A 14,735-nucleotide genomic window follows, 5' to 3' on the forward strand; every position below is an offset into this window, starting at 1 on the left:
TCTCTGTAGAGGTTCCATGAGATCCTGCTACTAGAGCATTTGGATCAAAAGTTCCTAGTAGTCTGAAAAGAAAAAGAATCCATATTCCTGGAAAAATATACAATATCCACAGCAGTGGACTAAGTAAAGACTTTGGATTCTTGTAGTCCATTAAAAAGGAAGGGAACTGCATGAATTATTATTTAACTGAACATAGTCCTAGTCCATTTTACGGTCACTCTACCTGTAACCATAAAAAGCCTCATCCTCAGTCTTGAAAATGATAAATGAAAAAGCTAAGTGGGAAGTACAACTTCTACAGTAAGTTCACAACAGTCCTGATTCAGCAAAGCTGTTTAAAACCCAAGCATTTAAAAAGTCTGTGTTTCAGCAGTACTGTAGAGAGGCAAAGTCCAAAGGTAAAACACATTAACCCATGCTATTCTAGGTCACTAGGGTAAAGGGACAGACAAGCCACTGACTCTTTAGACTCCCAGCCAATTATCTGCTTGCTCTATTTCTCAAACCAAGTTCCTGCACATATTCAAATTAAGGAAATGAATTCAAACTCATACTCTAAGTGAAAGACCTCCGGCCTTTTAGACCTGATACAAGTATGCATGACACTTGAAAACAACTAACATGCCAGGTTTCTTTGTCAGCAGTCAGCCTTTCAGAAGCCATAATCCATTTTCATGTGCTAACCTGGAGCCTAATGAGAGCACTAGTCCTCCACCTAGCACTGTACCCGTGATGCCTTAAGCTCTTTCAAGAGGAGAGCTATGGGTAAACAAGCAGGAAAGTGGCTTCTTTTCCTCACTTTGGATCTTCCTGCCACACCCAAAGAAGCACGTAACAGCCTGAAGAAACAACCAGCCCTTTTGGAGTCTCAAACTGCTGGAGACAGCAACTGAGCCAGAGAAGCAACCCAGGAAACTTTCCTCCCTGTAGTGCTCCAGAAGGCAGGGCAGGAGCACTCTATTCCCAAGTGCCCTTGAAGGTGCTGGGATTGACAGGCAACAAGCCAACAGGGTTCTCCTTTCTTTGATCTCTACAACTCAATTTTCACCTGCAGCCCCAAGCCAAGACCAACACTTTGTAACACACCACAGGTATTGCTACAACTGATACAGAACACACAACCTCATGCACTGCGTACGTGCACACATGCATACAGTCTTGCACGGAAAAACAAATCTACAAATGCTAAGAAATAATTTTACATTTCAAAGCAGATGCTTCTCTAAGCATTTTCTTGATACTATAGAAGATTTACCCTTAATTGATACATAAGCAGCTTAGGTACATGTGACCAAGCACTGGAGGCATCTAATTTTTGTCAGCATTATCTCTACAGGCAGCCACAAATGTTAACTGACATATCCAGAGCAAACTCAGTCTTGACAAGTTCAGAGAAACTAACACATTCTCAGATGACAGACGGGGTTCAATACAAGCACAGATGCTGTTTCAAGAAACAAGGTTTCTCCTTTTACCAAATGTCAACAACTTGAGCAAAAACTAAGCTGATTCATCTTCACTCCTAGTGGTTCAAACCCATATTCCATTACTCAAAGAGCTAAACCTGCAGATTAAGGCCGAGAGCTCCTACACTGTAGCCTTAGACCATGACCATGAGGCTGCTGGAAGGTAGAAAGGCTGTGTACAAACCACTCAGGTGCTTGTTCTTCCATGCTGTACACAAGTGTGTCAGCCACTGATCAAAGACAAAGTAATTTGGCTTTCTCCTGCCATAGTTTGCCCTTGATTTTCAAAGAGAAAGGTTTACACACTTAACCTGCAAGACTGAATCTCAAGTGAAACTCCTTTCAGCACCAAGTGCTAAGAGCATGCTCCTCTCTGGGACTTTGTTTATGCCTACCATCACAGCACTTTTTACAAACTACTTTCAGAAGCTCCCTTCTCAGCAAGCTGGTTTTCAAAGATACCATTCCAAATGCATCCTCCTTGTCTAACACCATACATAAACCCTGGTACACAGTACAGCGTAAGCAAGGTGGGAAGGCCCCTAGAAGTCAGTTACTTTCAAACAAAACACTGCAGGGCCCAAGTTCATTTACTGAAGTACTTGTTTAAACCCTGGGAATCCAAGGAGCCCATAAGGAACAGGGACTGTATGGGATCATTAGAGGAAGAAATTACAACCCCACAGACAGCAGATTGCAAGTATCAACAAAAACTAGCAACAGCATGTTTTGATCCTTAACAATGTTGACAGCATAAATATAGATAGTAGTCCCTGTGGCACAGAAGGACCTTCAGACGCTCCCTACTTATTCAATACCTGTGAAACTCACCATGAGGTCACACGGCATTAGAGAACAGATGCATAAAAACTGGGGGTGTGGTGTGCAAGTACAGACAAAAAGTAAGCAGCTCCTGTCTTCAAAACAGCGTAGAAAGTGGATGTTAAAGGGAAGGACATTAAAGGCCAGGTTACAGACAGAGCATCTGGAACTTCAATGCCAATCACCTAGTTTGAACTTAATTCTCATATTCTCGTGATGATATCATGTGGTGACCAAGACAACCTGTTCCCCATTTGAAAGGGAGGAGGTCTTTGTTCTCTGGAAATCAATGTACCTGAAAAAAATCAGGTTAAAAAGCGCAGTCTAGTGAGTACCACTGTTTCTGTAACACTGGAAAAACCACTGGAGGCTATACTAGAACAGAATTTGGACAGATGGCTTTATTTTGTTGGATGAGAAAAGTTGAGAAGTGGTTAAACATCCTACTTTGAAGCAGGGTTTAAATGCGTCTGTTCCACTGAGCTCCCTCCAGGCTGAAGGACAGCATTTGTTTGAGTTAGCAGTTGTGTTACCAGAATGGGTAACAAAAGTTCATGCTTTGATGTGCTGAGAAGCCTCCTGCTCCAGAATTAAGTCTGGTTCCATGGCAACAAACAGACAGGTCCACAAAAACTTCAGTACCTCAAACATGACTGATGACTGGAGTTCTGCTGCACAGTACTCAAGAATAAAAAATCAATGAAGGCTTCAACCAGTTTAGCAGATCTAAAGAAACTGATGCTTTGCAATTAAGGCAGCCTTTCAAAGAATGATGTTTGCCAGTTCTTTAAGTATTTTATCAGTCTATTCATAGCAGCCTATTCTTCTCATGCAGGAAAAAAAGATTAGCTGAAGCAACCATATGTTTGAAACAGGCTAGATGCAGCCAACTCTGTTGTCTAAAGTTCACTTCTAGAACTGTTTCTTGAAAATGTATCATACTTCAGACATTATATCCTAAAAGGAAGAAACATTATGAAGGCCTTAAATAAACAGAAGCCCAAAAAGTCACCAATAAACAACCCAAACCTCAAGAAGTAGACTAGTCCTTTTCCTCATTCACCGCTTTCACTGGGTATCTGCATTTAGAACACCTTATCGTTCATACAAAGGCTGTGTTTCACGTAACTGCTTTGAGTGGCCAGTGCTTCCATTTCAACAACTGAATGACAAAATGTTAGATGTTTTCATTCCATACAAAAATGAAGGAAAAAATGGTATTCACAAAACTGTAACTGAGATTTGGAAAAAGCATAGTAGTCACGTGTTTGGCAAATGCCTGTATTTTAAGCTTCACATACTTACAGTGATCAATAAAATACTCCATCACTACTAGACCACTTATGAACCCTTAGATGTCAAAGCTCGTCAATACAGGTATGGATCCTACCTATATTTACCTATTTATGTGACATAAGATTAAGGACCTTGGCCAAAAATCACAAAAGGCATCACCAGAGAAGCCGGGAAGAAAACCTTGTTCAGATGAAAAAGAACCTTTTTTCTAGCTTCTTTTACTGCAATGTAGAAGGAATCTTTTAAAGAAGATTTTAAATGCTTCCATATATCATAAAGATAATACAGAGTAGGATTCAGAGACTTAGTTCGTAGCACTATTTGCCTACTTACTCAGAACAGAAAAAATGTTGTTAATAGCAATTTAAATTAAAACAGTGAGCTATTACCACTTTCAAAGTAAAATATTCACACAAGACCTTTCTCCTATGATCTTACTTAATGTCACTGTTAAAATACAAATATATTTTACAGAAACTTTACCTGGCAAAGAAGTTTGTAAAAGGTCCCAGTATTTTTCTTTTACTGTCCAGGTCTGTCTCTTGACAAGACTCCTGCTGGCTCTGATCATTGGTCTCTTTAGAGGAATTCAAGGTAACATCCGAGAAGTGCGCCTCATCAGTCTCAAGATTCACAATTGCACTTGAACTGCTTGTGACCACAAAGTCCAAAATGTCTTCGTTGCTAACTGATAAAGTTGTTGACAGTTCTGTGCTAAGACTAGAAACACTACAGACAGAGATATCATCACTTCGATTCAGAGTTTTTGAAGTTGGACTATAAAGTTTGACAGTGTCATACCCGGTTCTTGGGAAAGTAGAGGATTTTCGCACAGCATGGTCATGTTCAGAAGTCAAGGACTGTGGAGGCACATAAGATGGCAGCGCGCACGCGCTCTGAAAAGCCCTGTCAGGCACGATTTCAGGTTCTGACTGCTTTCTCTTCACATTTAACACACTGCAGTGAACAGGCTCTGGATTTCCTATTTCAAGAGTTGGAATACCAGAATCCACTGATTTAAGGCTATGACAATCTTCCAAAGCACTGGACAGCTGTCCAGGCCCATACTCAGGCAATGAGAGAGATCTTGGGGTCCCCAAGTTCAAGTTCTGAAGGCCCTGGATACTGCTGCCCACTCTTGCATCCAGAATTCCCATGAAGCTCAAACCATTTAAGGAGCTGGATAAATTTACATCAGTTGTCTTGGCCCAACTGGAAACTGGTTAAAAAGAAAGAAAAGACAAGATTATAAGTTTGCAGGAAGGTTATGGTTTGTTCTTGACTGCTGCTAGCGTGGTTTTTTTAGTGGTTTGGTTTTGCTTGGTTTTTTTTTTTTTCTTTTTCATACACTCAGTCCCATCATAATTTAGATTTTTAATTAAAAGTCATTCATCTTCTCTTGCACATGATTACTATCCCTTCCCCCTGCTTGAACAAGCAGGACAATGGCAACTTAAATTAGGCTTCTAGAAAATGTCAAGCATGAAAAGCTTTACAGAAGAAGTGTGTGCCAGTGTTTGCTTTGCATACATCTCCTGAGAGTGAAATTACATACTATAAAAACTGTGGTACTTTAATGCTCCATGTCAATATTAAGACAAATATTTGAAATTTATTTTTATCCAGTCATAAATCCATATTTACTCACGTTGGGGGCTACAAAACTTGTTTCCATACACTTAAACCAAAATTCTAAAGTGTTAATTTAAACAGAATTTCTTGGTATTCTTCTGGAAACCATAAAACTGATAATAAATTCGTCACTGAAATAGAATGCATAAGGTATCAGTTTTGCATTAAGCAAGAGATGCAAAATCTGACTATCTATAAAGCTATCCATGTAGTCAACATTTAGACAACGCACATGATGCGCTTCATCACTGCAGGTACGGTAAAACTGACACTTGCAAATATACAGTACCTACTGCACTCAGGGATCACTGTCCTTCATATTTGCAATATACATTCACACTGCCTCCCCAGAAGCTGCCAGCAGGTTAGTTAATCCAGTCAGTGCCCCAGTTCCAGTCTAAATCTGAGTGACCCTCTGTGGTGATTTGACCTTGGCTAAATGCCAGGTACCCACCAAGTCACTCTATCATTTCCCCCTTCTTTCCCCTTGATTTCTCAACAGGGCAAAGAAGGGAAAGAAAATAAGATAGGAAAAAAAACCCCCACAACCCTTATGGGTAAAACAAAAGCAGTTTTAATATAAGCAAAGCAAAGGTCCACATGCGGAAGCAAAAAAAGAAAACATATTTATTCTCTGCTTCCCATTAACAGGTGATGTCGGGCCGTCTCAGGAAGCAGGGCTCCAATACACTTAGTTGTTGCCTCAGAGGACCAAGGATGACCCCACCCCCTTCCTCCTTTCTCCCAGCTTTATACTCGAGCAGACATCATATGGTATGGAATATCCCATGGGTCAGTTTGGGTCAGCTGTCCTGGTTGTGTCCCCTCCCAAGATCTTGCCCACCCCGTCCCACTGAGGGGGGGAAAATGTTGGGAAGAGCCTTGGTGCTGTGTAAGCACCCCTCAGCAGCAGCCACAACACCAGGGTGCTATCAACACCCTGCCAGCTCCCAACATAAAACACAGCACCGTGAGGGCTGCTGTAGGGGAAAACCAATTCCAGATCAGCCAGACCCAGTACACCCTCAAAGAGAGGGCAGTTAAGTATGTGCTGCAGGTCAGATGCACTGTCCTCGTGTGCAATTGCAGCCTTTCATAAACCTGGAACACCATCAGGACTGCTGCCCTGGCTCCCAAGAACTCTTACTGACCCTTTAAAACACTACATGATTATTATTGTGACGTTACATACATTGACTCTTTCTGTATGAATAGTTACATTATCTACAGCTCTGCTGAAGTCTGCAATGTAATTAAGCTGCAGCAGTTGGCAGAACAAATATGCACATATTGCTTTGGTTTCTTCACTCTGAAACACTCTGGAGTAAGCGTGAAGGAGTGAAGAATACTCCTCCCGTCGTGCAAGCAGCTCAATTTCTGGACAGATATTTCTCCAGTTCCTGAAGCCTGGTCTCCTACTTCTGGTATCCTATTCTCTCTCAAGTGTAGCACTTAATTAAAGGTGTCAATTGTCCTGTAGGAGGTCCTCCCCACATTCTACTCTTAAAAAACAAACACCACCCACCGGCCGCCAACCTCCACACCAAAACAAAACCCGAACATCTCATTTAGGAAAACTGGTTCCTCCCAGCAGTTGCAAATCACTGGCTAATGGTACTTAAGCCCTGGCAAACACCAGGGTTTAACACACTGTCCATTCTTAGATCTAAACTCATCAATACACTTTGGCTTTGACACTGACAGGCACTAAGTGACAGGAAACACATTTCAAACATATTCCACTGGTCCAAACCATAACAATTTTTTCCACAAGCTTTCAGTCACATAACAAGCTGATGAATCCAAACATATTTCGTATGCTATACCAACTCTTTAGCTTACTACACAAATGCTATTCACCAGCTGACCTGACACTCCAGTTCAATCCACTCCTAAGTGTAAGGAAAAGTCAAGTAGACACAACTCTGAATATCTCATCTTTTAGACCTTTTAAGAACTTTTACAGCCAACTACGAACCCACCATTGGAATCAAACAACGCATCAATTGCCTAATCCTTTAGATAAACAAGGTTTCAAATGTATTGTTTTGACTAAAAAGCTTGTGAAGATGCACACTTTTCTCACAGAGTTGCTATAGCAACTTTTTTCACATTACCATGATTTGAAAAGTTTACATCCTCTGCAATTTAAAGAAGTGATGTCTTGAGATAGCTAGCATACCAACTACAAACATTACAAACCTTTCTGTTCACTAAATTAAAACTGCACGGATAAGCAAAAAAAAAAAACGAATAAAAAACCCTAAACAACAATCTTCGAATACAGGCAACAAACTATTCTACTTCATGAAGGCAACTGTGACAGTCGAAGTGTACAAATATGATGTAACATGGAGCATTAGATATAATTACTGTTGCATCTGCTCTCAGACCTTCCTGCTTGGATTCACCTATTTCTCTAAGGTAAGCCTGTTTCCTCTTCTCCATGCCTACCCACCCCTTCATTCACATTATATTACTCTTTAAAACAACAGCCCACCCAGCCCCAACATTACTCTAAAACATATATATACATGCTATGGAACTGTATAAACAAGGGTGCAGGTGTCTGCTTTATCACAATTCATACTCATTAATGCATCTAGAAAATGCAGTCCAGAAAACAGAGTACAGTAATATAATCAGCCAGGAATAACTCTGATGATGTGGGTAAACAGCACAAGCATGTCCCATAATGAATTCCTACGGTGACCGCCTTCACTTCTGCTCAGTGATTTTCCCAAGTAGCAGACTGTCCTTAGTTTAACTTCATGGCTCCGCTTGACTAAGTTTACAAATGGTAAGCAATCAAGCAGCCCTGGAAGAGCCAGTAAACACAGCAGCTCAAGAGGCCAAGTAATGAGCAACAAGGTTCAAAGATAAGTGAAAATAAATTTTCACATGGGGTACTGAAGCTATTTTAACTTGGCTCTGTAATTTTTAAGCAAGAAATTTAACAGGAAGAGATCCTTTAAATGGGCAACCAGCAAATGCAAAATACCTAACAGTTGTAGCTTGTTATTGCATAATTTGCTCCAGCAAGCTATAAAGGTTTTACACAGTTCAGTGAAACTGTGGGAAGCTTTGAAGTATACCCATCAAGGGTTTAAATGAAAACGTGAGATGTAATCAGCTGTCAAAAACATACATGAGAACACCTTGATTCATTTTGCATTAGACTGCTGTAGCATTGTTTTTAAGGATGTAGTGAAGTGATATTTATACTCCTTTTTAGCTGCCTCACTGCTAAGTGCAAAATCTGACAACTGACGTCAAACATTCTATGTGTCATGTGCTCCAATACTAATTTCTTTCCATAAATAATTTATTAACATAGCATGGTAACATTATCATCATAATAAACATAGCATTATTAGAGTACTAGTAGTATGATAAACTATTGAGAAAGAATAAGCAATTTTGTCTGCACAACATTCATAATCCCCATGGTTTACTTAAATATATTATCATCTAAAAAAAATCTGATATTCGTTAAGTCTTAACATCCTACATCTTATAGGAACCATGATCTCGTAAGTGTGAATCCCCCAGTAGAGAGATACCAAGGGAAAGCGAGACAGAAAAATACAGCAGAAGTCACAAGTAGCAGTGAGAGACTAGGTGCATATTATTTACACATTACCTCTTCCACCATAAGCACTAAGGGACACCAGATAAAGATAGTTTTGTAGCCATAAGCACTAAGGGACACCAGATAAAGATAGTTTTGTAGCCAGGTTCAAAATTAACATCAGGATGTAGCTATTCCTGCAAAGGGTAGTTGAATTGCTTAACTCCTTGCTGACAGTACACTGTGGATGCCAGAAGTTTACATGTAAACTCAGGGAAGAAAAAAAAAAAAAAAATCACTGACAACTCCTAAACAAACTCAGGAAGTCCCTGAACTGCAAGTGTCAGAATTTCATGGGACTATCAAGATGCATTAGTCCTGCTTTTAGGCTCTCTCCCAGGTCTCCCTTTTGTCTGACAGGTGGAATATTTTGGTCCATTCTACTACAGTCATCCCTGTGGCCTCACATTCCCCAGATTCTGATCATGGCATGCAAGAATGTGTGTTCTGAAAATAAACAGTCTTTAAAACAGATTTTGACTTTGCATATCACTCAACCACACAGAGGGAACAAATCGTATTTGATTATATTTTCTAAGACCTAGAATAAAACGGCTTTTCAACCCATTTTAATGTAAAATCTGAAGAAACTTAACAGTAATGCCAAACCATTAGCATAAAACAAAGATCAGAAAGATGCCAACTCAAACCACCTTCTTCCAAGTTTGCTGTGAACCGCAGTGCAATTTAGGCAACTAACCTGTTTAGAAGAAAGGGTAAGACAGCTACGTACAATACAAGCTTTACATCTTCTTGCCTCATCGAAATAAGAGGAGGAATGGTTTACATATAGTGCTCAGTTCTCAAAGAGTTAATATCTCAATTTTTATCACAGATCTTGTCATTTCAACACTCACCTCTGCCAACGATTTCTTTAAGTTTTTAAGAGCAAGGAATTTCCTCAATTACAAAGCTGCAATCCCTTTTTTTCATTCTTAAAGGAAAATTATTTTTTTAAATTAAAGGATTATACTCCCCATGCATTTGATAATATTTTTGTTGCATGTAGCAAGAAACACATTGCTGTTATCAAGTGCAACTGCAGGTGACCTCAGTGCACAAAAGCATCAAACCTAGTTTTGTTTATTAAACATTTCTTGGTTCAGATTGTTTATGTTCACATTCTAACTGCCACAGCATTGCCGACAGTGAAGAATTCCTGAGGCTACAGAAGTCGAGCTTTCGACAAAGCACGGCATATAGCAAATAAGGCTACATAAGCACTGCCAAAACTTAAACGGCAAAATAAAAGAAGCAAGTTAGGATTTGTTTTTATTTAGAAGTCTTTTATCTAACTCACATCTGGTGCCCTTCATGAAGCGTGAGCTTTACAAATCTGCCTTGTGAACGGAGCGCTTAGAAGAGCGATCCTAAGTAAACCATTCACCACATCTCCCCTTTTTGCTACGTCAGGCAAGCAATATAAATGAGTCACAATGTTCTTTAAAAGTCTCTGATCCAGAAGCAGTTTACAGGGCTTTTTTCCTCTCGCATCAATACTACTGAAAAATCTGAGGCCACATTAAATTAGCAGCAGCGCCACGAGAACTTCAGCTAATGTTTGCTGTAGTTTTGTTTGGTCTTTGGGAATCGCCTAGGAGACTGACTAGAAAGAGAGACAGAGAGAGAAATAAAGCCGAACCCTTTTCACGGGCTTTGCGGCTGACCCGGCACTGCGAACGTTTCCTAGCTGGTGGCCTTCATTAAAAAAAAAAAAAATAAATAAAAGAAACAAACCCCCACAAGCAATACCCCTCCCCAAAGCCTTGAGGAAGCAAGGCTCACCCTCCTCTGTGGTCTCCAAACCACCCGGTGAGACTCCGGCGGCGCCGCGCCTCTAACTTTTTAAGGTGGCCACGGCCGGGCCACGCCAGCAGCCGCCCACCCAGCCGGGCCCCCCGAACCCTCACCGCCGGGGTCCGCTCCCGCCGCCCCCCCGGGCTCTGCCCCTCGCCCCAACAGGTGCCACCGAACCCCACCCGCCGGCCCCCAGCGGGGCCGAGCCCCGGCAGGACTGCGAGCCGCCGCCCGAGGAGGAAGAGCCACGAAGGAACTTCGACGCCTCACCCACCGGGGCAGCGCTGCCCTCCGTCGCTCTCATCACGCTGGGCCATGCCCAACCCGCCCCACAGCCGCTGCTGCTGCTGCGGGACTAGGAGGCGGCCGGCGGCTGCGGCGGGCGGTCCATGTCGCTGCCCGGTCCCCGCGGAGGGGCGGCGGGCTCAGCGGAGGTGAGGCGGCGCAGCCCCCGCCCGCCGGGCGCCCTCTCCGCGCGGCACGGGGCCTCCCATGGCGCCCGCCCCCGCGGCGGGCACGGCGCGGCGCACACCTGGCTGCGAGCGCAGCGGCGGGCTCTGCCCGCGGGACAGGTGCCGGGCTCCTCCCGGGACGCTCCGGTCCCTGCGGCTCAGCCCCTCGCCTCGCCTCCCGTCTCCTCCCCTCCCGCCCCACCGCTCCGCTCCCCCTCCTCAGCGCGGCGGAGCGAGGCGCCGCCCGCCGGGGAAGGAGACGCCTGCGCGGCGGGGGGCGGGGAGGCACGCGGGGAGCGGCCGCCATTTTGAATCGCCTCAGCGCGCCCCGGGGGGGGCAGCACCCCGGGGGGGTGTGTGCGCGCCCGGCTCAGCTGTGGCGGAGGCGCGGGGCGGCCCCGGGGAGCGGGGCGGGTAGAACGGGCGGTGGGCTTGAAGCGAGGGCCCTCGTTCAGCGGGCTTCCCCGCTGGAGGGGAGCAGCTCTTTCGGTACCGGGCGGCCGCAGCCCGTCCGGCGGGACTGCCAGTGGCAGCGCGGGGGGCCGGACGGCCGGGCCCTGCGCGCTGGCGGCCCCCGGGGGGAGCGGGTCTGCGGCCTGGCTGCCCGTGCGCTCCCGGGTGCGGTTAAGAGGAAAACAAATTTGGTGGTTTTCACAAGTGTGGAAGGTCTGGGACATCAAGTGAAGGTGCATCCTTCGCTCTGTGGAGGTGACCTGTAACGCCAGAAGTGGAGGCTCTAGGGTGGTTTATCTTTTCATGCGTCCATCTTCCATCACAAACGTGCTCCCTTCTGGCGTTTGCGCGTAGTGAACCTGCCATGCACAACCTTTCTCTCCGCCCCCATACTGAAGTGAAAGGAGTTACGAGCAGTCAGCACCTTACAGCAGCAGAGCTCTCGTTTCCTTACCCCCTTTGAAACTCATTGCTTTTTTTGTGCAAAGGTCACATGAGTTTTGCACCTAGACTCGATGATAACGTCTCTGGTAGTAAGAAAGTTGTCGCCCATCTTAACTGAGGATGTAAGTACCAGGCTCTCATCACATCACACCTCTTACATCTACCCTGAAGCTGCAAGTATGAGTGCAGCAAATGCAGAAATACCTGAACTTGTGTTAATGTAATTAGTTCAATATCAAGAAGAGCAAACCCGTGATTATTCTAGCTTTGATATGGGCAAGTTACACGTGAATAAATTGCGAGAGGCTGAGTAAACTTGTACGGAAGTACTTGCCACCATGACCCCATTGACACCAGTTCCATGCTGTCAAGATGAGAATTGGGTCATTATCAAAATGAGAAGCAGGCATCGACCAAAAATTACACTTCTACAGATACTTTCTGCAACTGGGTCAGACACTGATGAGTATCAGTGCTTACTCTGCTGGATTTCTAAGATAGCAATATAAACCAATTAAGATTGGCACTGATTTCTCCATATCTCTCCTTGAAAATCACTGCTACCTCTGCAAGACAGCCTGTGTATTATTATTAAGATGTAAATAAAAGCAATATAAACTTGTTTATATACAAGAGACATACTATTTTGGAGCATATACTGTCACTAACTCCTTTTGCAGTATTAACAGTTTCCTTTTGGTTTTGAGAGTGGGAATCAGTTCTTCTGTTGGAGCAACCATAAGAGTGTATTGTCATCATGGTATCATCCAACTGGGGTCAAAGTTGTTAGGTTCCTAGGGTAAATAACAGAATGGAAATATCTTAATTAATTCTCTAAGTCTGCAGAGTGTCTCCAAAGGAAATAATGATACTCACGTCTTTGCAATATTTAGGCTGAAGGAGCTATTAAAAAAACCTGCAGGAAATATTTCAACAGCAGCAGAGTGTAGAGTACAGCTAAGTTTCAAATAACACAGGGAGTTAAGCACTTAAACATTTTTTGAGTCAGCAGTTATTTAAGGGTAGAATTTTGCCTAACAATCATAATACCTTTAAGTTCCCATTCTAAGTGATTTATTTTAGTGGACATTTTCCATTTCCAACCCACAGATTACTCCCTATTCAGCTGGTAGGTTTTTTGATACCCACTCACAACAAAATTCTTACTGTTCTTTGCACTGAAGAAAACCAGAACCACCAGGGTTCCAGTGTGCTAGGCAGTATGAAAATACCAGGGTGGACCTCAGAATGTTTACAGAAAACCACAGCCAAGACGGTATAAAAAAAATTCTGTTGCATCAGAATGACTCTGTAACTTGTGGAAAAGGGGAAATGGCATTTCTGATTGTTGTGAGCTATTAGCAAAAGTTGACTTTTTGCACTAGCAGTTAGCATCAGTTCTGCTAATGCCACGTCCATCTGAGATAACGTAGATTCTGTCTGCAAGTATTGTGTAAAAGCTGAAGGGCTGCCATTATGTGACTAAATACAGCATCACACCAGTAGCTCTCACGGAAGCGTGGCATGTCCTAATTATTGAAAGGAAACAGAACAGGTACTACGAGGTATAGGAGGTATAAATGCATAACTAAGTGCAAAGGGGATCTTTTGTGCCTTTGGATTTTAGCTGTGCAAAATTTAAACTTCATCCAGAAGGGCATGCTGAGAAATCATCTTCCTGTTTTAACAGATGGGTTCTAAGTAAATCCTCAAAAGCTTGATAAGTTAGTTGTGGCACTTACTCAGTGTGGTTATCATCTGTCCTCTGCCATTGATTCAGGGTCGGGTAAAGCTGTAAACCTGTAAAATACTCTAATAATAGATCAGTGCTAGAGAATTTAATTATTTTGAAAACATTCAATCGAAAAACTCATCATATGTGCCAGCAGGATTTGATATACCAGTTTTATGTTTACTCTATAAGAAAGAATGAAGAGTTTGTTCTCTGTTCTGTCTCACTGATTTCTCAAAAATATACTACATATGAAAAAATATGCAAAGTCCTTCCTTTGTTCCTTTAGAGTTAAGGAACAGAAACGCAAGCTTCCCTCACACTGCTTATGTGTGCAGATGGGGGAAAGCATTCTCCGCTTAGGCTTTCAGTTCTGTTTTGAAGCTTCAGCAATTTTGCAATTGATATATCTTTTAATTTTTTTTTTTTTTTTAAGATGGGAACATCTAGATTGAATTTTCATTCATCAGAAGCCAAGTATGATGCAAGCAGCTTCCAGAGACTGCCAAGCTGAGCTTCATTTGAATTGGCTGTGCAGCTCCCTACCCATCTTGAGGTCAGTAATTCTCTGTCATAAACTAGAAAACATTTCAATGTAATATTTTTTTCTTTAGTTAACCAAAGATTTGCATATTGTGAAGGTACAACACACATTATTGAATACTAGCTGACCAATAGCTCCTACCTCCCTTTCCCATCACTGTTATTTAACACAGTTTGGGCTCGCACTAGCGAGAGTGCAAGTGTACTAAGTGTAGCAAGTGATGGATAATCTGTTATCATCCATCATGGTAGGAGACAGAAAAGTGCTCTCTTGAAGGAAAGTGTTAGAACAGAGATGAGACGTCGATATTTTTTGTCCTTGCTTTACAGAATTACCTGTATGTATGGTAAAGTAACAAATCCATGTTTTATGGCACAGGAAAAGGAATCAATGAATAAATTCAGGTTTTTACTGACTTGCAGCAATCAGCAGGATAATTATTTTATCAAAAATACCAATACCTCAC

The 14,735-nt window shown here is 42.7% G+C and overlaps 1 protein-coding gene across 3 annotated transcripts in view; it reads right to left on the minus strand.

Moving 5' to 3' along the window:
• Nucleotides 1-11,254, minus strand: part of TBC1D14 (TBC1 domain family member 14) — a 75,195-nt gene extending 63,941 nt beyond the window's left edge. For 2 of the 3 annotated variants that reach the window (XM_074904470.1, XM_074904472.1), the window contains exons 1-2: nt 10,919-11,254; nt 4,068-4,803 (exon numbers count right to left, since the gene is read on the minus strand). In XM_074904470.1, coding sequence (XP_074760571.1) covers nt 4,068-4,803; nt 10,919-10,961 — 779 coding nt within the window. In that variant the 5' untranslated portion in view covers nt 10,962-11,254. Of the gene's footprint in view, nt 1-4,067; nt 4,804-7,076; nt 7,080-10,918 lie in introns of all 3 variants that reach the window. The other variant, XM_074904471.1, reaches the window with a different exon arrangement.
• Between the last annotated feature and the right edge of the window lie 3,481 nt (nt 11,255-14,735).

Source organism: Athene noctua, chromosome 4 (assembly GCF_965140245.1).
Source record: "Athene noctua chromosome 4, bAthNoc1.hap1.1, whole genome shotgun sequence".
Classification (NCBI taxonomy): Eukaryota; Metazoa; Chordata; class Aves; order Strigiformes; family Strigidae; genus Athene; species Athene noctua.